Source organism: Ischnura elegans, chromosome 9 (assembly GCF_921293095.1).
Source record: "Ischnura elegans chromosome 9, ioIscEleg1.1, whole genome shotgun sequence".
NCBI classification, from domain to species: Eukaryota; Metazoa; Arthropoda; class Insecta; order Odonata; family Coenagrionidae; genus Ischnura; species Ischnura elegans.
Genome location: NC_060254.1, coordinates 80,285,972 through 80,309,995, shown reverse-complemented (window position 1 = coordinate 80,309,995; position 24,024 = coordinate 80,285,972). Strand labels below are relative to the sequence as shown.

Here is a 24,024-nt window from a genome sequence, read left to right as displayed (position 1 = left end):
CTCTCAATGCCCAAAATATTTTTGCTCCAATAAACTGGTTTCTTTTTAACAAAAACATTCTCAGCGGCAGTGAAAAATACAAATGGTAAATAAAATGTGATGCTGAGGCAGCCACTGACCTCCAGCTCAGTCTGCTTGAAGTAAGGCTTTCGTTTGCCCTTGCGGCCCATTTTCATGACCCCACTTTGCTGAAGAGTCTTGAGGAGAACAGATCTTGCCACGGCATCCTCTAAACTGTGCACTGTGATTAGACGATGACGCCTCCTCAACATTTCAAGGCGTTCCCAAGTAATGGCAGCACCGTGCCGTTTGTGTGCTTGCTCCAACAACTCTTTGACACCGATCAACTGAAAAAAAATATTCTTCCTGTCAGTATGTAACGAATGCCAGGAATATCAATTACATATTGATCTATATAAAATTATTTTTCACTCATTAGTCACAATCATGGTTTTCTTCAAACACCATTCAGCAGGACATTGTACACCAAAAACTTAATGAAGGTTAACCCTTTTACTGTCACCGGGCTGATATATCGGCCCTTGCTGGTTGAGCGAAAACTGCCACGGGCCGATTTATTGGCCCGACTTATTTGACTTTTTTCATGATTGTGGCCTTTTCAAGGGCTGTAATTTAAGTAAACCCTCATAATCTATCTATGGCTATAGGATATAAATATATCTTAAGTATTTGGAAAAAATCTAGATGTATTAAATAAAATTAAGTGGCTGAAAAATTTTTAAATCTGAGATGTTGCAAATTCCGGAAAAAAGCCTTGGCAGTATTCGCACATCCCACCCGAAATGGGCTGGCGGTAAAAGAGTTAAAGACATCCAGTCACTTTTGGAAAACTCTTACAACACTTCTAGGACCAAAGAAATTCTACTTGGTAATTATATTTCGATTCTTCTTAAAATTATTGGGAACTAATAAGCTAAGTTTAGACAAGGCTGAAATAAAATAGGTTAATTTGATTACAATATAATGGTGGAAACTGAATCCCCATACATATTGACTGAAACGCCACAATGCTATCCACATTAATTTTTTCAGATGTTAAATCATTACAAATAAAAGCATGCAACAGTGCAAACAATGACACATCACTACTCAGCAAAGGTTACAAGTAGGAACATGCTACTATGAGGCATGAAAACGTTTAAAAAGTGGTAAAGATAGGGTAATCAGGTGTCTGTAAAATCCTGGACTAAGTCCAGCCATTCTAACTCTTGCCCAGCACCCAGAAAAAATTCCTTGGTATTTTCAAAAGCTCCCCTTATTGAGAAATTGACACTGCATTTGATAGCATTTATATGCATAAAATGTTTGAAAAATAACTTCGCCATGAGTTCCATGATATATTATTTACAAGGGCTGACAATTGCGAAAGGTCACTTACCAAAATACCACATATATTTCATGTACTTTGGAATTATTTTTTATTTAGCATGGTTTTTTGAAATGAGAAAATCATATAAACACAAAATTAAGTGTCCATTTCAGCTTCCAACCTTTCATGTACCCCATCAGATAAATTCGTCTGATATCCTACTATTGAAAACGTGTGTCCAGCAGTTTGTGAAAAGATTCAGATTACCCTACTTTAAATGGAAGTTTTGCTTGAGAGAATCAAAAGATAAGAAAGTGATTTATAACGCAGCATATCTCCCTTTCATAGCTCACCCTTTTCAGTGGTTCCCCTTCTCGGTCATGAGTCCTGCCTCCACCCTCCTCATGATAAACGCCTTCAAGGTACGAACAGAGAAGAGTCATTGCCTCTCCATCATCACGACAGTTCATGAGCTTGTCTGCGTTCAATTCAAATACTGTGAGTGCTACCTGCAACAAAGAACATACTTTGTGATTGCAACAAGTCCAACAAAATTAGAACCATGTTAAAATAGTTCTTGGAGTGTAGGTCAACGTATGTTATGCAAAAAAGTTTTAGCCAACGTTTCTGTTTATTTAAAACCATCATCAGGGCTTAGCTTTGCAAGTATTTATTGATAGTAAATATGTGCTTAAAATTTAGGGTATTATTGACCGGGAATAATTTAAGCAATAACATACATGGAATATTGACTGAATTCACCTATTTTACATATTTATCCTTCGCGTATCCATATATCCAGCTAGCATAGAGAGAAATTACTTTTAAATGTCTGTAATTTCAAATGAAATATTGCTATTGTAGTCAAGTTGTCATCTTTTAGATTTGTTCTCTTATCTATTAAGACAGTGCTATAGCAGAAAAAAAAATAAGAACCAAGATACCAGCACGAAAAACCAAAAATTACCTCGAACGAATTCTTATTTAATCCCTTAACACAAAACTGTACAACTACAAATGTTGCATAAGATTCATTATGAACAACATCCATTTAATCATAAATAAAATAGAATATCTTTATGCTTCTTTCAAAAACGGAGGTTGGGAAACAAAAAATGACATATTGGAAGCTTTACGTTGCCCCAAAGACAACTTAGTAGGGATAACCATGAAAACGGTGTTATGTACTCATATTATGTGTTATGTACAAAATACTATGTATATGATATAACATAAACAATTTACACAAAATACTCCCTTTTTAAAACACAAATACCTCAACAATACACATAAATAATTATTTTCTCCCAAACAAGCTATTTTATTGATACAATCAAACAATATCCATTTTCTAGAACAAATAGCCACTGCATAATTTCCTATATACATTTTTTTCCATCGTAATTGTTCCTGGGAGTAGATTGAATATTTTTGTGACGAAGTAACTACATAAAACTCTCGAAAATTATTTAGATAAGGCCTGGAAAGTTGAACAATGAATAGAAAGCTATGTATTTACTTTTGAAAGGAGGTATATCAAAATTCACTCACTCATTACAAGGGACATGCAAAAGTCGCAAATGCAATAATGCGAATTTTTACGCAAATTCTGGGGTTTTCCCACCAATACACGAATTTCACAATTTTCAACAATTCAAGGGCGATTTCCACCTACTCAGATGCGATTTTCATCATTTTCTCTACTGTTCATGCTCCTCCCACGAAAATGTATTTCGAGGCATGTATTTAAGCAACATTGTTCTGATAAACCCGAGATTTTGATAGCTTTCTTAGCTAATTTTAAACAATAAGTGGTAGAATAACGGTACTGCGCAATAGAAATTGATGAACGTAGATGAGTCCTCAGCGAGAAATTACGGAGTAATGTTTTCACCTTTAGTATAAAATTTTAAGCAGCTCTTATTCGGTCCATTAAAAATATTCCCAGAGAGGATGAAGCATTAATAACAAAAGAAAACTAGTAACTGATCTGATATTCATGATGAATTCTGATATTTATAATTCATGATGAATGTAAATAAACTCATACGAAAACAATACGCGCAAGACAGTTTTTGAAAAATGCCTTTCTTGTCGAAAGATGACATCAAAGGCCACTTTCAGACGTGAAGACTTTTTGCCGGCCCCCATGATATCCAGAGAGATGTCTCGTTTGAAAGCGGCCTTAATTTCATGGCGCCGTGTCATGAACGGCGGCCGATAAAAAGTTGATGTGTCTGAAAGTAGCCTCAAGGCAGCACTGTATGTATTTCACGCCACAGACTGACGGGCCGGATTGAAATGGGCACCATGGTGACCATCAACAATGCCGTGCCATCAACTGCGCGATTCGACTCGTTTGAAAATATCCAGTGATTGAGACCAATGGCTATTTGAAAGCATGGCAACATGTCGTTGACTACGTCTGGAGCAAAGCCGGTTCGTCTGTAAGCGGCAAAAAGCGGCATTGGTCATAGAATAAGATAAATAGATAAATAGTGCCTGAAGATGATGATAATTCATCGAAACCCGGGTCGCGCTATTTAAAAAAGAAGTGGTATAAGTTATAGTAAAATAATTTCCAAGAAAAATTAGGAGGTACATCATTAATCGATCATGTGAATTTAATTTCATGCATCTTTTAGAGGATAACAACAGTACAACAGGGAAAACTTTCCCAATCACCAACTTTCAGAATCACATCACAAGGTATCTATAAACCCACTATTCTCTCTCAGTTACTCCCTCTGAGTTTTCATGATTTCAGGACCCCCTAACTTAACACTTTCCTTGAAATTTACAATCCCGCCTCAGACCCAGGAAATAACCTCTGGATGTAGGCTACCATACTTACAGATTTTGTTATCTTAGACCTCCTAACGAATGTCGTTAGGAGGACATAACCCTCTAAGGGCTCATAGTGCTTCATCGATTTCAAAACATTTAAATGATTCACATTTTTATAAGAATGCATAACTATATGTACATCTTAAGGCTAAATTGAAATTTTTCAATCTCAACTCAGAAAGCATGCTTCCACATCATATTGAAATGTAAATGCATACTGAAAGTAGAATAAATACTGGAATGATAATTTAATATTTACAGATATCAGAGCAAGCAAAACGAGTCCTTTAGGAATAAGGCATTTTGACTTTGACTACTGTTTATGTAAGACAGACTTCTTCCACCAATGTGTGCTAAGGAATAGTATTGCTACACTTATTTTTTATTTAATAACAGCATTTTTTTACTATATTTCCCACCAAATATGCTGAGATAAGACAAAACTGCTTTTTTATTCGCCCCAATGAGGACACTGGTCTGTGTAGGCTAAGGTGGAGCCCTCAACCTTCATGCGTTCATGCCTCTAAGTGAGTCCCACTGTCACTCTCACTCGTGCCAGTGTGACTCGCCAGAAATGCAATGGACCAACATTTGCAGTGATGAAGTGCGAAGAAGCTGGGCATAAAAGTTTCAAATATCCTCACCCAAGCAGTTACAACGTGACTGAGATTTCAAAAAGCCATCTTTGTTGCCTTATTTAACACTTACGCAAGTGAAACTCCATAGGTACTTGGATAACTTTATCATAGGAAGACCAAATTTTCAATGAGCCGAGATCTGAGTCCAGTTGGGCTAAAACTCAAGTTTCAAGTTGAGTCCACAGTTCACTATATTTCACGCTTTCAGGAAAAATTACATCCATTAGTATTATTTAATCCCAAATTAACTTCCAACTGGTCATCAATGCAACAAATGGAACATACTTCTTCATTTGGTATTAAATTAAGCAAAGCTAGCAAATGTTTAGAACATAATATGATATGATTTGAGAGCATGTAATGGTTGCCCTACTACTGATTAACCTCTCAAGCATGACTTTAAATACCTGTGGTCCTGCTCTTCATGTGTGCGACAGAGCGTAACTTCGACTGAACTAGGGTAGATGGCAATTTTGGGCTTTGGTTTTGTCAATTAGAGAAAACTTACTTTAATCATAATTTTTATAGACAGAACTCATGAACAAGATTCATTAAAAGATAAAAATGGTTAATTAATGTTAACTTGACTACATAGTCTAATGTAAATATTGATTACTCCAAATACTTTCAAAAATAAATCATTGGCTGAAATTCTATTCCTATTACAATGGAAAGTTCCACATAAGCACAAAGCTTGCCCTTTGCCTCCGTGATATCATCTCATTGAAATCAATGCATTGCTGGCTGAGCATCATATTAATACACTCCTACATCTAGTTAAAACTAAATATCTAAAATTCCCCTATGCCATAATTGATGTCCTGAGAAAGATGTTAAGGTTGCAAAAAATATCATACACTCAAACTGAGTCATCACTGTTAGCTTTCCCCAGAACTATTTGCAAAATTTCTACTCTGCATGGAAAAATATGGCAAAGTAACAGTTAAATTTTAAAGTATTATTAGCTATATGCATTTGCTGTTATTATAAGTAATCGTACTACATATCTTCATAAGTGCAGTTTTTTATCAACCAACAATGACTCAAGTTAGGAAAAAGTGCAAAAGTCTAGTTTTTCTTATTCAACTGACTCTACTTGCAATTGAAGTCACTCCAAATACCTAGTTTTGATCATAGTATAACAAGTTTAAAAGAAAAATGCATCTACAAGAGCATTTTGTCGGCCAACATGACTGCTTCAGGGTAAAAATTTCAAAACGTTCAGCAAAAGTTTTACTAGCATAATTTTCAAGTGTACTACCCATGGGTTACATTTATTATCATAAACAAAACCACTCACCATAAATATTACCCGAGCACCATCATAGAAAAAGCAGTCCATGATATTTACAGCACTCTCATATGGCATTACACTGAAAACCAAGCAAACGGCACAGCTATCAGCATAACACAAAGATAGACAATTCAGCAGGAGTAAAAACAGTACATAACCCTCAAGACAAAATGACATGGCCGCAGCCCATCACAAACACCAGGCAAGTATCTCACCTGAGAAAAAGCGTGAGAAACCATGACAGCGATGCAATGCGCACAACACCCAGCTTGGCCAAATGCCTCTGCAGTGGTGCACCAAGTTCAGAAGACACCAGTTCCTCGAGCACGCCTTGATCGACCAACGCACCCACCACTCTCCGCTCATAATAGCCTGCAAGGAGTCGTTCACACACGGCTCCCAAGAGCCAGAATGCTTCCTCTTCCCCACACCACAGAAGCAGCACACTGCACACCAAGTTCATTGCCTGACAATAACCTGTGGCACACAGAGGATGAAATGAATCAATTATTTTGATAGGCCTATCAAAATAATTGTAGGTATTCCCAGAGGTTTAGCACAAATTCACCGGTATATGTTTTCCTTATGACGTGATCAATTTTCGAAGACAGCTCTCACTCAAATTAGACAAACTTCCTGGTTTATCTGAACAGCCATTACTACAATGGATAGTATGAGGCGAGACTTCATGAAATTGCTCCATGTTGAATCAAAAAAACTATTAGATTTCACATAAATAATTTTAAAATGATTTAGGTGAAATATACAAGTGTTTTTTTAATTCAACAGCCAATACTATGCAAAAAAACTCTTACATTCCTTCATTGAGTAATCAATAACAGGAAAATCATAACAAAATATAAGACATTGTTTACCTAAATTGTTCATGAATCCACTGACCCTAAAAACAAAAATAAATTTTTGAAACCTTTGAAGAACATGAAAATAGGTTCTAGGATCTCCATCAATAGTGTTCCTTCCAATAGCCACAGTGTAAACTTATTTTCCCTTAGAGCAATCATATAGAGCACCTGACACAGCAAAATTAAAAAATAGCTAGAAAAATTGAATCTGCACTGATCTATCTATGGAATTTTGGATTTTTATTAGATAAGAATCTCTTACTGGTAAGTCAGGAATCATCAAGGCAGGGCAAATCAAATCTACCAATGCCAAGAAGATCTATAAATATTGACTTTCCTCATATTATAATATTAATAATTACCTTATGAAGAGGAGGATCAAGGAGTTTACAGAATAGGGTACTGTAGGAAGTTTTGATGCAGGACTGTGGGTGAGGGAATTCAGAGTCCCACACAGTACAACAATGACTGCAAAGAAAAGGCAACCAGAGAAGGAGGGGAATGCCACCAGGCTAGATAAGATACAAGTACTTCAATTAATTACTTTATTCACTTTGAATATAAGTGGTTTTAGTTTTTGTAAGGGTAAGGACTGATCTCTACAATGCTGCCTCATCTCAGATCAATATGACCGAATTTTTCTTCATTCCTACGCCTATTATTTTATTCAAACAAATAAGTGTTGAACTGTCACTTTTTTACATGATATAGTTTTTGTCATTTTAAATGAAAAGCAGCACCACAAAAATGTCTTACTATGCCATTCAAAATGGAAAGAATACACTATTTCTCTACAGGTAGAAATCTCAGGAGAAGCACCACCCAGCCCAACCCTCCTGGGGTTCCTTCAGGGACTTATGATGGACATGAGTGCACCACCAGAAATGCATTGTAAATAGCGCCCTGCTTCTGGTGAAAGGGGAATGAGTACACATAAAAGTGGACAATGGGTAGAGGGGTTTGATTTAAATAAAAATGTAACTCTTAAAATCACTCAAAATAAAATGATAGCATTCTATTGAAATCAGGAAAATGCAACAGATATCAATCATTTTGTATACATCAGCAGCAAACTTAGAGCGACCTGTTACTTGCTGAGACAGCTTATCACCACAATGAAAAGGAAAACTTTGCTAAACTTATATTACAGCGACTTTAAATCTGACGTGACTCATAATATACTCTTTTGGGGATCAACCCATACTCTATGAAAATATTTCATCTATAAAAACGTGCCATGAGAATCATTGCTCATAGAGGTAATCTACCAGCAGACCAATTTACAAAGAGATGCATATTTTTCCAATTAAATGCATATATATACTGTTAACTCTTCTGTACGTGAAAAATAACTTCAAAAATTTCAATATGAATAGTGTTGAACATTATCATCTCAAGAACTCACGAAATGATGTATACGTATGTGTCTGAATATAGTCCCCCCCTTTTTTTCCAAAATGCCCATGATAAAAGTTAAGGAGGGGACTACATTCAAACCCATTTTTTTAATTTTTTCCCAAAACTCAAGCCTCACAATTAGGGAAATGGGGGGACTATATTCAGAGGGGGACTATATTCGGAGGAATATGGTATAACAGTTTTATAAGTACTTAAGGTGATTGAAGGGGTCCCAGAGAAATTGGGATCAAACTATACTATAAACTGCCAACAGGTCTTAAAAGTGTGAATGAAATTAATTAGTTTAAATTGAAAATACCATTACTGACCACGATGTATCATTCAGTTGATGAATACCATAATGGTGAATTTTAGCTCTTCTATGTAAAATATGTGCACAGGTAAATATCTTTGTAGCTATGTTTGTGTATGCTCATAATCTTGACGTGACTAATATCTTGTTCATTATTAATGTAATCAAAAGTTGGGCAAGTAAAGATAATATTATTATATGAAGACTCACCTATCTTGGGATTCTTGCGTGCATAAGCACACAGCACGCGCCTCAGGGGATCAATGCCAGCTGACGATTGGAAGGCCGGATGCTCTGGAAGAGAACGATGTAGATCTCTCTCAATCTCCTCATTTGCAGTGCACGACAGATCCAATGATTCATTCACAAGTTGCCGGTAACTAACACCAACATTTGCAGCTCGGTCATTCTCAGCACCTGGAAAAATTGGGAATGATTGAAAGAGTGCCTCTGCATGCTTAAAAGCATTTCCACATTTCTACCAGAGACAGGTCGAGGAATGAAATGACAATAAATATTAGGAGAAATAAGCTGAGCTATACTTTGAACAGGATTTAACTTTACGAATGCCTCTCTCACCCTTATCATTCTGTTATCAAAGCCGATCCTCAGAATTTTAACTCAAAAATATTTGAATCAACTGAAAGATGCAATACTTTATCACATCTTTCTTTCACATTTGACACACAAAATTTTGATATTGATGAGGACCTAATTGAACGTAAGACTTAAGAAGCAATAGCATTCACCAAAAAATTAATGTTATTTTTCAATTTCACAATTACATGTATGTATGTCAGTAGAACCTCCAACTTACGAAGTTATGGGACCCATATACCTTCAGTTTGTAAATAATAGGGTTTTTAAAAGATAGTTCATTATGCAGGTTGCATGCATTTCTTCACAGGGCAGGTGGGTAATTATCCTCAATAAAGGCACCCCACTCACTTCACACAGCCAATATTCCATTTATATGAGACAAACTTCCTAATGTCACAGATATTTGTCACTTCCTGATATTTTGAGGTGGCTAAGTTTTGTTCTAAAAATGAACTAAATTAAGTAAAAAATGCTACCATAATCATTAGTATTTTGCCAGTGATTGTCATAGGATATTTCTCATCATTCGTGATACGTCTATTAATGTATAAACTCTGTGCCTGTTAGCCACTTTACAGGTGGGTATATCCTTGAAAATATACTTTATTACTGCATTTGTTAATTTCCGTTGGCTATCATATAATTCAACACCTGTTTAAGTGCAGGTAAATGATTTGTTTATTCTCGTAAAATTTTATTTTCAGCAGAGCTGGTTGTAGAAAGTACATTGATAATAATTTTTCACTGGGAAAAGATATTTGAGTCATAACATTGCGAATCCAATCAACGAAGTAAGAAAAAAAGGATTACATCATGCCATCCATAGTTTATTTTAATGCATTAACGAGTTATGACCAAAAATTTCACCAAATAGTAAGCATTGACCCTTATGGGATTGTCAATGTTTTGGTTTGTTTTGGCTTGTCCTACCCATTCTGGCCACACTTTGCTCCACGATCGAAACCAGTGGTGCCCCCTCCAGATATTTACAACCTCCATGCTTCAAGAGAGTATCAATCAAAGGAATTGGGTCGCAGTTTCATAAAACAATAAAATTAGGGTTTTGCAAATCAGAGATTCTTTTACACAACTTTCCCTCCATGTGCAATCAGGACCGGGTGTATAGTTTTTGAAGGGTATCACTACTTTACTTAGAGGCTCTACTGAGCATGAATTTAATATTTTTACTAATGAAATACTGTCCAAGCCTTTCCCAATCACAGAACAATGGCCTCGGTGTTTTTTTATCATAATTTCATTCTCATTTTGCCGGCCTCGGTGGCGTCGGGGTAAAGTCCCCGGCTGCTAACCTAGAGGTCGCGGGTTCGAATCCCGCCTGGGTGGATTGATCACCATCCAGGGCATGGATGTTGTGATTGTCCATCAAGTTAATTGGAAGAGAGGACAACAATGTCCTAAATTCGCTTGAGAAAAATAAGACGAAATAATAATAATAATAACAATATCTTATGAAATGACATGAGGAGCTGAAGCCTATGGCATGGAGAAGAATAGTGAACAGTATTTGAAAAAAGACTGCCTATTGTTGAAATAAATCAGAATTTATACATTGGTCCCAATGAACTAACCTAGTATAGTCAGCTGAGAGGAAAGAAGCCTTCTGCTGAAGCATTAACTTTACTTGCACCTCGGAAGAACAGTACTAACCAGAAAATAGCATCCATAATGACTGCCTCAAGGAGTGAGGTATGCCTCGCAGAACAAGATTGGCCATCTCTGTAGTCCGATACATGCCAATCCACTGTCCTCCATGTTCCCTCAAATGTGCTTCCCAACGTTCTACCTTGTCCTTCTCCAATTTCTCCTGTCGTAGCCTCCGTTGATCTTCACTTCCCCTACTATTTTCATCTGCTCCAACCCTGAGTAAAACAAAGAAATCCAATGAATAGCAATTGGGTCAAATGAAGAATTATAATTAATGGATATAATTAAGAAATCAAATGAAGAACCATAGTCAACTCTGGAAAATGAAAGAATAAACTTTGTTAGGCTCACTAATACATTTGAAAAAGCACGACCCAGATTTCATCACATGGTTACATCGTAAGGTGCATCGATCATGCATGCATCTCCTTTTATATCAAGTCTGGGGCAACAGTAAGGACATCTATCTGTTGGGAAAGAGAGGAGTTGGGAGTAGAGGGATTGCGGGGGAAGGAGCGGCCTTAGATTGGGTGGATTTCCCTGTTTTGATGGGTCTTCTACCAGCAGAGAGAGGGGGGTTGAAGTGGGTGAGGAACCAAGGTGCTAATGAGGGTTGGAGTGCAGGAGGAGAAAAGAAGTCTTGGTGGGGGTCTTACTGTGCCATCAGCTGGGAAAAAGGGTATAATGGTGGGAAGAGGTGGCACAAATAATCGGTTAATTTCTTGTAAATTTCATATTTTTGATTAATCAAACAATTATTATCTATGCACATTGTCCGTTATTTTAGATTGCTTTCCAGAATCATTGCTTTCTTTTCCCGACCGTGATCTTTTACTCAGCCATAACACTACTGTACTCGTATTCCTACTATGAAATCTCCGGTTCCCTGTACATCCGCATGCCATGACACGTCAATTTTGTGCATTTACCGTACTCCTCCGAATACAGTCCCCCCCCCCCTAATTTTGAGGCTCGAGTTTAAGGAAAAAATTTAAAAAATGGTTTTGAATCTAGTCCCCCCTTAACTTTTATCACATTTTGGGAAGAAAAGGGGAGACTATATTCAGACAAATACGGTACTATACGAGATATGCATTAAAAGATCGTTGACAACATTTTTCTTCATTTACAATAGGTTAATCATTAAAGAGACTTCTAAAATTAATCAAGTTTTTTTCCCACTGCTGATCGTCATCTGCAATGCAAGACCAAAGTCCAAGTAACCTTGAAATATTCGTTGCCAGTAAGTAATGAAAATAATTCCATTTTATGAAGGGAATTCTAATGGAGATAGTAGGGCATTTCCATGAAAATGTCAACTTTTTCTTCCAAATTAAAATTAAGGCTGGAAATATTTTATCTTTATAAATCAACAGCTAATTGATTGAATTTCAAGAAATCAATGTTTGAAATATTATTCACAGACTTGCATAAAGTTTTCAAATTATACTTCGATTCACACAGTTTTGAAGATGTTTGAAATCATTGCACTTAGTAGGTTGACCTAACAGTAATTCCATCACATGTTAATTTTGAGCATATTTAGAAGGTATTTCGATAATTTATTTTGTTACTGCATATGAAAATCACCTTCATAAATGTTTTTCGATCATGCACAGTTAAAAGTTTTAGAATTTTTTTGTATTTTACAATTGAATCGAAATATCCTATTGCTAGAGGTCCGTGAAAGTGGTTTTATTTTTTGCTAAAATTCGTTTTAAAATCATGTGATTTCGGTGTTATAGAAAATCTCGGCGGTGTTATTATAATGCTACAATTTCCCACGTTTATAGGCATTTTATTATTTTATGGTTCACATTTCATGAATACTTATGCTTATATTAAGCATTTTGCATAACAGTTAACACAATTTCGATTGTTCAAAATTTCTGATAAAACAAAATGAAAGAAATGGTTCTACTTACATTCGTTCAAGGTATGTGACTTGTTCAAGTATTTAGTCTTGGTGAATACGATCGGCAAACGGCATATTCCCACTACCTCATATGTGTTTACTTATGTGTGTGTATAAGAGCCATTCCAGAATTTTTGGATTGTCAAGTTTCTCAACACTAAATAAAGCCTTTAAAAATTTCTATAGTAGCAGCAACAAGCTCCTCCTTTGTTTTCTTTGACTAAGAGACTGTGTGTTCAAATGATAGCTGTCATTTAGCGGGTCCCCTTTCTTTCGCAGGTTTATGTGTATTCCCACTGATGTGCTTTAACAAAGCATCTAGAATGAGAAGCTTTCTCACTTGAAAAAATAGATATCAGATTTGGCCAATGTTAAAATGATTTTTTTTTTGCATTGTAGCTCAATGGAGAGCCGAATATCTGATGATCCGTCTGCTAATAAGGAGAACCCCCTCTCCTCCTATCCTTTCTGTTCCTTCCTTCCCTTCCTCTCCTGCTAGCGCTTCGTGCTTTCAAATAACCATACGTACTCATGGATGTCTTTAAACGAATCAAATCGCGCAGTTGACGGCCGCCGTGATCACCACGGCGCAGGCGCCCATTTCAATCCGGCCCGGCGGTGCGCCGTCTACGGCGTGATATACAAGCAGTGCTACATTGAGGCCGCTTTCAGACGAAAAGACTTTTCGCCAGTCGCTGTTCACGTCATGACGCCGTGAAATTCAGGCCGCTTTCAGATGAGACGGCTCTCTGCTACGCTGTGGGCCGTGCAATGAACGGCGGCCCGGTCCCAGCCAGCGGCCCTGTTTAAGTCAACGAATTGTTACATTAGACCCACACTCAAGGTTTTCCTGCAACGAGTTATCCAATAACGCTGTCTAATGCGTCGCGGAGAGTCACCGGAATTACTACTCGGCATTGACGCGTCCCGGGCACGTGAGCTTGTATTTCCGCTCTTCCGCGGCCGCGTTAAATTTCTTCCGCACATTTTTAATTCATAATATCTAATTCTTCAGGCGAGAAAGCGCCTCATTCTAAATATTTTACGATTGATACATGGGAATCGAAGAGAGAGGCTGTGATAAATTTAACGGCAAATACTGGCGCAGAAGTCACTACAGCGCGCGATATTACGCGGGTGCGTTATGCGCGAGACTAAACGAGCCAATTGACCTTGGAATCGTAATGAGATAAAGCAAATGAACGTCAGCAGCGTTAAACAATGAAGGCTTAGGCTTTAATAGATTGTGACTCATTAGATGTGATTTTTTTCGCTAATCCACCTAAAATCGCACAAAACGCGAAATTTCGTTTTTATTCACCGATTTCGCGTTATTTCGTTTTATTTCGCGTTATTTCGCGATATCGCGTCTCGCGAAATTCACGGACCTCTACCTATTGCATAATTTTCTCTAAAGGTAATTCCGTCACAAATGGAATTGCCCAGTAAGCCAGGTGTAGCCTCACAATAAAATGCAAATATCGTAGTGCTTTTCTGTTCAATTTTTTGTAAAGACACTGGAAAACATCGAAGGAGTGTGAACTCTTGGTCTTTTTTCAATGTACCCAGTTTCTGTAGAAATAGATCCACCATCATCATCAGAGGCATTGCTACTGGACTGCACACTTCCTTCTTGAGCACCAATATCCTGTCCAACTTCTGGTTTCACTCTTTCAATACCAAATAACGTCCTTAAGGGTTGACAAGGCATCCATTTTTCCTTCAGGATTTCAGAATTTTCTTCAGAAATAGTTTCAGCTTTTACAATAGAACCACTAGGAAGATATCTGCAAAAAAAGATAAAATACATACCAATTAATAAAACCAATGAATTAATTTTTACAAGAATAAAAATTCATCTCCATTTTTCATTTTAAAAACGTCTAAAATACCACTTAATTAAAATTTTGACTGATAAAAGGTTTATCCCGTGTATTCATCTTTCCATTACAGTGTGCTATCTACTTGAAAATGCACCCAAAATAGAGCAAAAATCAAAGTTACTGCACAGTCAATACACTGATTCAGACAATACAAATACAGTTAAACCTCACTTTTACATTTCCAGAATTTGTTCTTGTGTTCATTTATTTACCAAAGTTTCCATAATTACAGTTTTCTATTCATTTTTTACGTATTTATTTTCTCAACAGTCAACCATATGCATTACATACCATCTCATATCAATTTGAGATAAAGTGTAAGAATACTTGTTTTTTTGTTGCATTAGTTTATTCATTTATTTATGCCTCAGTAAAATGACTCCTTACTTAATACAAAACAGCATTTAAATGCAACAAGTTAATTAACTTTGGGCGCTTGAAGCTTCTATTCCTGAATGTTAAGATTTCCCTCAATTTATACTTTCTCCTATCATACCCATCAAAATTGTAAAAAAAGAGGTTTCACTGAACAAGATTTTGTCTCATATTCTAAGAATCAGATTTTGTTTCATAACCATAAAAACCATGTACATTGATACCTAATTCGCTGAACATAAATACTTCTAAAAGGGGTGACATGAGCGTATAAAATTGTTATAGGCTTCATTTGGTGGAAGTTCAACACATCCATGATGAAAGATTCCTTGAAAATGACACAATGTGTTGAAACCTGGGTCGGTTGTTAAGTTTTGGAATTAAAAATTGTGGAATTCACCATTTGTGTTCTTTCATCCTGGATGATATAAAGCCAGGCAACAGGCCAGCCATATTTAAACAAAAGCACCAAATAAATGAGCTTCTGAGCTTACCCTTCAGTACAACCAGCAAGCATCTCCGCAATCTTGTGAAGGAGAAATTCTCTGTCATCGATGCTCCCAAATAAAAATGGCCCATGGTCGTGAGTGCTGATGAATATTGCTTGCTGAATCTCTCCTCTGCCTTCTGCTCGCTCCACAATGGATACCTCTCTCAATGGAATCACTACCCACACCAAATCCTTAACCTACAATTAAAGAAAGATAAGACTAGCAGTGACTTTGGTACTTGCACATACTAAACATAGGGGATAATACTTGTGGCCTCTGGGGCATTAAAAAACAAATACAGTTGAGGACCGCAAGTCCGGAATCCAGAATCCAGGAAAACCAGAAATCCAGAACGTTTGAAAATTCCTCTGCGTAGTGTTTCCACTTGCCACCTTGTGGCACCACTCTCCAAGCCTTGTTCTGGGACGAGTAGGAAATTAGCACATGCTATGAACATAAGCTAACAACCTAAGCATGAGCACGTAGGGATCTCAAATATCAAGCACAAGACCCTGAATGCATTTATAAATTAATTAATTGACTATATATAACATGAAGACCAGGAATCCAGAAACCCTTTGGTCCCAAGCTTTCCGGATTTGAGGTCCTCAACTGTAAAATGTTGGCATTGATTTTTCTTGTATCATAAACTATTAGACCAGAAAACTTCAGCTCAGTCGGATAAAAACAGTAGATTTGCATAAAGGAAAAACACAATGGCAGACATATTGGCTTAAATAAATAAGTCCTTCGACCTCACTGACAAGCAATACCATACTCTGACAAGAATTGACCAGCAAGTGTCATGTAACATCAGTAATCAATAACTAATCATAACCAAAAAAAATCAACCATTGGCCACAAAAAAATCAACAAAGAATGAGAAATAGGTAAACATATACCTACTCAATATTTCTCAGATTTTTATTAACACTCACTTGGTTATTGAATGACATGCAGTCCTTTCCTAACAACTTTTCTCCGTTAATAATTAGCTCAATAATTTATTAATATTGCCATTAAAATATAATATAAATAATGACTGAAGCACATTCAAAACCTGAGTCAGTGCCAATAAAAAATTCCCAGAAGATATTTTACCGAGCTGACTTATTTTCATCCCTTATAAACAGTTTCAGCCTGAATTGTAACTTTGCAATGATCCGAAATATTGTAAAAAGTTCACCAACTTTCTGAGAGCGCCGTTGCCACAGGAAAGGTCGAAACTAGAACTAATTCAGACTGTAGTTACCTGAGAACCTACTGCCAATGCTCGTAAAGATCTGAGACCATTAAGCAAAGGGAAAGCAAAGAAAGGACCTTTCAAGGTTACGGCTGCCGAGCGCAGTCGCCGTCATCTATTGGTGACTCTAAAATCTGGGCGGAGTATGGTGCCTCATCTAAAGATGAGCTCGGTCCCAAAATGTTAGCATGGAATTTCACAAATTTAAACCAATTATTATGAATTCCACCAACAAAGTATTTAGACTGACCTTAGACTGGAAGCAGATGTAATGTGTGGAGAGGTAAAGGGAGCCTCGAGTGTAACGCTTATCATGGGGTGTCCACAGGGATGCAGATGTGACACCATCCAGGCGCTCTCCCTCTGGTAGGCGAAACCTACTCACAAGCCATTCGGAGCGTGCACGAGCATCCAAACTGCGCTTCAGCAGCGAAGGTGTCCTTGGGGGATTCTTGCTGGTTTGGACAAGTGGAATGGAGAGCACTCATGACAACTTTCGAAATGCTTAAATACATAATTAATAGTTGTTCAAATTCATAAATTGGTGTTAAACCTCATAAATAATTGGCATGCTATTACAATTTTTTGTTTATTTTAAATAAATTACTTTGTCAAAAAATTTTATTTTACCACAGCATTTTCACCAAGTGATGTCTCAAACTACTGATTACAACTTAACCCTTCAAATGCCAGCCCATTTTTCCTGGTTTGCTGAAGAATGCCAGGCCTTTTTTTGCAGAATTTGTAGGTTTGCGCTAAAAAAATTATATAAATCCTAATATACATTTTCTGAAACTAATCTTTTTCGTTTACTCTCTATTCTAAAGGGTATGTTAAAGCATGACAGATACTAAAAAATAGCAACAATATCTACACAAAGCTCATAAAATAAAAGGCATCAGTGCAAAAAAAAGCCCGGCCGATAGATCGGCCCTTGGCACTCTTCGCATATACCACCCGGGCCCATGGATCGGCCTGCTGGCACTAAAAGGGTAAAGCAAAAAGATGCCATTCCACAGAGAAGAAGTCATCCGCCTTGACCAGAATGATTTTTTCTCTGTGGATTTTTCGCTCTATTTGTGCATTGTGGGTGACTCCCATAAACGTTACTGTGGTTAGTCCTGGTATTCGTAAATGAGAGTAAACTAACCTGAGTTTGAACAATAACTCTTTATCTTCTAGCATATTATCTCCCAAAGCAACACTTTGGGAGCCCAGTCCTGGAGTAGAAGGCACATCTCGTAGTGATATTGACTGCTCCCTCTTTATTATGCCAACAGCAGCTAAATTAGCCAGCTGCTGCATCAAGCCCAATGTCTCAGCATGGTGCAGAAACATTCCAAAAGAATGCTGCAAACATAAGTGCATGACTTAGGACTCATAGCAAAACAATAGCGATGCATACAATAGCCCATAAATGTACAGGTCATTTGACAAATCCACCTAAATCTTAACCAATGTCATTAAAAAAAAACAAATTAAATATCATTCCTTTCAGTTAGTTCAGGAGGGAGGTAGTTCAACAGCTCTTTAACCGAAACTACTCGACTCGAATTTTTGAGTGCTCGCACATCCCTATAAACTGGTAAGTACTTACCTCTTCCTTCTTGGTCTTAATGAGAATTCCATTGATGAGAGAGAAAGCTGAATTTGAATTTTCCACAGCTAACACCTCAATCCAAGGAAGACAGAGCCTAGTTGTCTTTCCAAATACTTTTGAATGGAAGCACAAATGCACTTGTGAGAAATACATCCACCCCTGCCAAGGAACACGATTCTTCCAGTAACTGCCAAGAATAAAATATTTAAAAACATCAGATTAAATGATCACTAAATCAAAGTGTAAAATATTCAATGTAGGGCATTAAAAATTAGAATAAATCAGGCATTCTTTAACCTCACTTTAGGTTAAAACTAACTCCATAAAAACATCAAATGATTTCAAACACCTGAATGACTAACTCTGTGATTCCACTCCAGGGTTGGTTTGGATAGATGAGGGAAGAGCTCACCCCAAACTATGTCACAGGCACGTGAATATATTTTGCATAAATTTTGATGCTGGTAGTTAGTTTAATCAAACAATTTATATTATTTAAAAATAAACCTATAAACCGCGATAAACCTACTTACCTACAAGAGTAATAGTTTACTAGTTTCTCATCCGCAGGGATGTTAAAAAGTTCATGAAACTTGTATGATGCAGACTGGAAGGCTTCTGATGCATCATCTGTCAAGAAAAAGGAAAACAATGTGAACTAAAGTAACAGAAGACATAAATGTGGATAATAATTAATAACACATGTATTCATTACATAAGGATAGAGAAAAGTACAAGGTGAGCCTCCACCAAGTCGGCAATATTCTTAAATATACTGCAACTTTATGCCAAGAAAAGATACCAGATGCAAAAACTAATACCTAAATATAATGTTGGACAAAATTCTCTTAGGTAGAGTAAATTCTATGAAAATTTAAGTACTCTCCAGTTATTTTTTTACTACTTTAAATAAAATGGTACACTTTCAGCAAGACTGCCAATTTAAAGTGCACTTGTAACAAATAAAAATTTAAAAAAATAATAAGCTAATCACAATAACAAATTAAACAGTAAAAAAACCAAAAACAACAAACCATTTACAGTGGCCACATCCTCAGTATTTACCAAGTAATATAAGTCGTCATTTTGCATTAACTGACATAAAGCCAAGTGAGTAAAATCTTTTAATTGATAACAAAAACGGATCAATGTCAGTCAGGAAAGAATTTATCCAGACGGATTGTCAGTAGAATAGAGAGCGCATAATTACTGACAGCCTGGGTATTGGCATGAGGAGTAGGGAGGTCGAACGGTTGAGGCAGGAAGGTGCTCTAGTGTTGGAGAAGGAAACAATATCACGGTTGTTAAAGAAGGAATTGAGGGCATCGTAAATGAATTTTAAGTCTGATTGAAGTCGCAGACAAGAGAGACTGGGCAGGGATAAAGAGGATAAAACTGTATTTGTAAGCGCCTTGCGGATATTTAAATTTCTGTTTTTTACAATTTTTGCAAAAAAGCTGTATCACTGTTAAGGGTGGCAAGATTAGTAGGAGCAGACATAGACCAAGTTAGGGACAATAGGTGACAACCGGAATAACTATGGCTGAGAAGTAGAATTGGAGTGCCTTTATGCTGGTGATATCTGTGAACCAGTAGAGTAGACCTAAAAGTGATATGGCTTTCAATTAATTTGCATGAATGTGTTCAGAGAAAAGAAGTTTGTGGTCCACGATAATTCCATGATCTTTCATGGATGACACACAATTAAGGGGCAAGGAATCAATTGCATAATCAAAATGGATTGGTGTTTCCTTCACTAATTTGCTTTGTTTCAAAATTGATAATGGAATTCTGGTGGCAGGACCAGATATTTTAAGAAAATAGATATGTACATAGTATTCATGATATGGTACTTGGACGAGGCCACCAACAGCTAAGGTCATTTGCATCATAGGGAAAGAAGGGCAGAGAGAAATCCGGAGTCAGCATTATCCTGCTGTTAACAAAAGGCAAGGGTACCATGGCTGAATGTCTCATCCGATGGATGGAGAGGTGTACTTGAAGTGCCCTCCATAACACACTTAGGAAGGGATCGGACACTGTTAACCCTTAGACTGTGGGAACATTTTTATATGCTTTGTACGCTGACTGCAAAAAAACATTTTTAAACATTTGACCATTGCTCGACTACCTTCTTCAGTTTCCCAACATTTTTATTGCTACCTGGGTAGAGTCCAAGAGCACTTTTCCACACTTTAGGGATCGCTATTGCAGCTTAACTCTCCCTGACCATCCCAAAAATACAAAACATTTAAAAACGTTCCTGCAGCCTAAGGGTTAAAAATCGCTGTCACCTCCGGGATTTGAACCCAGGCCCTCTGAGAGGGAAGCCAACACACTACACATCACACCAACCCTATTCGTACCGTATTCATGAGAAGCACAATGAAACAACAAGAAATTTTACCTACATCACTTATGCATATGCCATGGAGGCCAAAGTTACATCAATATTTTCTGCTCCAAGGGAATGCATGCATGGTTATTGATGAACAAGCCAAAAAGAGGCTTTCAAGTAAATTTGGCTGAAATTACATTGAGCATATGGACAAAAATATGCATACATATTTGAAATACCAAAACATATGTGCAGCATACACCTGTACAGTGAGTCCTCGTTTAACGTCACCTACCGTTCCTGAAAAATGTGACAATAAACGAAATGACGTTAATCGAAGCATAATATCCCATAAAAACAATGTAAAAATTGAATATCGGTTCCTAGACCTCACAATTCCTATGCGAAAAAATTTTAGCGTATCATATCTGGGGCATTTTTTACGATGGGAATGCCAAACTATGGCATTAATACGAGTTCCTGTCTTCATCGACGACAATAGCAGCAGTGACATAAATCCTTCTCCATTTTTGTATCTTCCCGCATTTGCTTTTCGGCTTCGCTATAGTGCGGTCCAATGAATGCTACCAGACGCTACAGACCGGGGATCCGGTGCTCCGGTCCATAGGCCCTACCCTCGCTACGAGAATTTCTTTTCGGACTGGTCAGGAGCGAAATCAAAATGGCGCAAATGAGCGAGGGCGGGCAAACTGGGATTATGAAATTGAAGAGATGGTTTTAATTGCGAATTGAGGCGGGCGGGCGTCGCCTGGCCATCATCATCGCTGAAACATCGTCGCAGTAACAGGAACCAAAATTATTGTGAGCATTGTTTTCTTGGACATTGTCGTGGAAATGTCTCTGATACTAAAATTTGCCAAAACCGTAATCGCAATTAACAATATACACACCGTTTTACACTTTGAATAGACTGACCGTATTACCGCCCACGAAACAAACAACCTGTAACGCCTGCCACTTCGCCTTTTTTCTCGCGCGAAATTTAAAATACGTGACGTTATTGCGAAGCGAAGGGGCGATAAACGAATCACTGTCGTAAAATTTTCGTGACGTTATCGCGAAATGACGTTAAACAGGGTGACGTAGAACGAGGACTCACTGTATCTAGGGATAGCATAAATGGGGTGAGGTAAGTAAACTCATCATGAGGTAGTACATATTTTAATTCTGATAGCTATAAGAAAATCTGTTATTCGGTGCCCGACCAAATGATAAATGACTGGTAAAACCACAAGCTGAAATCCACACCCCAGAGAATCTTTTATTCGGTGCCCGACCAAATGATAAATGACTGGTAAAACCACAAGCTGAAATCCACACCCCAGAAGTGGATGCCCATGAAAACCGCACAATTAAAGGAGATAGGAATAGTAAGATTGAATTCAATCCTACGGTGATGCATTTCTTACCACAGAATGCTTTCTGCACAAAAGTGAAGTTTCAAAATCATATGTAATAACATTTTTATTTTTACTCCCAATCCTAGATGGGTCATCACACCCAAATTCAACCAAGTGTTTGCCCCTCAGGTCACCGATTACGACCAAATTTAGAAAATCATCTGCATGAATGATTATAAAAGTATAGAAAAATGCAAAAACTCCAGTCTTTTTCAAATGCATGCAACAAGATACCGCAATTTTTGCAAAACTGCAATTTTGCAAAAGCATCTTAGCATTAAGACTTCATATCTCCGGAAGTACAGAAGATATGAAAGTTTATTTAAAGAAAAACTTTAAAAACCATGGAGAACAACAAAAATGAGATTTTCCACATGTCTATGAATCAACAAGAACATCCTGAAATTAATTCAAGAGAGTAATCAACTTCGGAAACTGTTATGCAAGTAATTTATAAACTACCATATAAAACACCTTGTTTATGTTCAATCCATTTTTTTCGCATTAATTACCTTTGGCTGAAGTTATGGCTGCAGAAGCTAGGTGGCTAGGGTGACTAATAGCTGTTCCAGCAAGAAGAGAATTTATTTTACAAAGAACAAAGTCTGTAGCTTCTTCAGCTGTCTCCAGGGAGTCAAGTGTGGGAGAGACATGACTTTCCAACCAATTCCAGTCCCTTTTCACCTCATCATATGTTAAGCAATTGGAAACCACTGCAAGAAATCCAGAGATGACAACAAAGCATAAATAACAATTAAATCATCAGTCAGCATGCTAAATTAGAGTCAGTATCTGATCACAATGACAGAAAGAAGAGTTTTTGCAATGTCACAAAAGTGTTGGCAACAGTGAAGCCTTTCAGCTTTCACATAACCACCATTAGAATAAACCACCATTAAATAGGGTGGTTTCCTATTATTTTTTTATTGCCTAAATCGAAAGATTATTACTCCTGGAGTACGCATTTCACGCTCTTAGATTTTCAAATGATGATATCTATTTTTCGCGATTGAAAAGGTGAAAATTTTGAAGAGCCCGAAAATGCAACGGCTAAGTAGGAATGATGGGAAAAGTCCGTGTGACGTATTTTTGGTTCCCGCTGCCGCTCTGTGAGGTGACCTTGAGGCGAGGCTTGAGCGCTGATACGACGCAGGCTGCTGGCAGGTAGGAGAGTACCCTGCTAGCAGGTAGCGCTTGGCTTAAATATGGATTATTACTACCTTATCAAACGAAGGAAACTTTCCGACCTTAGACAATTTTAATAAGTGATTACTAAGAGATGTTTCCCTGAGCTCTGTGACTCATGCATGCATTGGTAATCTAAGACGATGTAAAACTCCTATCCTCTCGTGTAGAAACTAGGTCCCTGTGACGTCACGTGGAGTGGAATCGCATGGGTGCCAATCTGGCCTTTTTCAAATGAGGTTAAAATTGACCATTGCCATTCGTTTAAACTGGGATTTCTAAAACCAAATAATTTGTATATTATGAATACACTAATGGTGGGTAACGAATAGCAATCAATATATTTCGTTTTCTTTGATGACGGAAACTACCCTATTGATGCAATGTATCGTAACATCTGTATGATAAGAAAACTTAATGCAAATAACATGGTACTGACAAAGGACAAAGCTGTGGTTTCAAGATCGTTGAACATAATCGTGACCCGTCTCAGTCCTCAATTATTGAAAACAAGTAGAGCAGAGAGAATTTTACTGGGAGCGACTGAGCACTGCCTTACACACTGATGGTATCATCAGTGCATATATACACCCATGCTTTGTATTGCGCAAGGGATGCATTCCTT

The 24,024-nt window shown here is 37.3% G+C and overlaps 1 protein-coding gene across 2 annotated transcripts in view; it reads right to left on the bottom strand.

Annotated features, from left to right (window-relative positions):
* Positions 1–24,024, bottom strand: part of LOC124165204 (TBC1 domain family member 9B) — a 38,988-nt gene that overhangs the window by 10,303 nt on the left and 4,661 nt on the right. For both annotated transcript variants that reach the window (XM_046542482.1, XM_046542481.1), the window contains exons 3-15: positions 22,727–22,927; positions 18,989–19,085; positions 18,453–18,642; positions 18,006–18,205; positions 17,106–17,310; positions 15,616–15,809; positions 14,429–14,650; positions 10,952–11,163; positions 8,894–9,100; positions 6,325–6,586; positions 6,116–6,188; positions 1,684–1,839; positions 120–347 (exon numbers count right to left, since the gene is read on the bottom strand). In XM_046542482.1, coding sequence (XP_046398438.1) covers positions 120–347; positions 1,684–1,839; positions 6,116–6,188; positions 6,325–6,586; positions 8,894–9,100; positions 10,952–11,163; positions 14,429–14,650; positions 15,616–15,809; positions 17,106–17,310; positions 18,006–18,205; positions 18,453–18,642; positions 18,989–19,085; positions 22,727–22,927 — 2,447 coding nt within the window. The remainder of the gene's footprint in view (positions 1–119; positions 348–1,683; positions 1,840–6,115; positions 6,189–6,324; positions 6,587–8,893; positions 9,101–10,951; positions 11,164–14,428; positions 14,651–15,615; positions 15,810–17,105; positions 17,311–18,005; positions 18,206–18,452; positions 18,643–18,988; positions 19,086–22,726; positions 22,928–24,024) is intronic.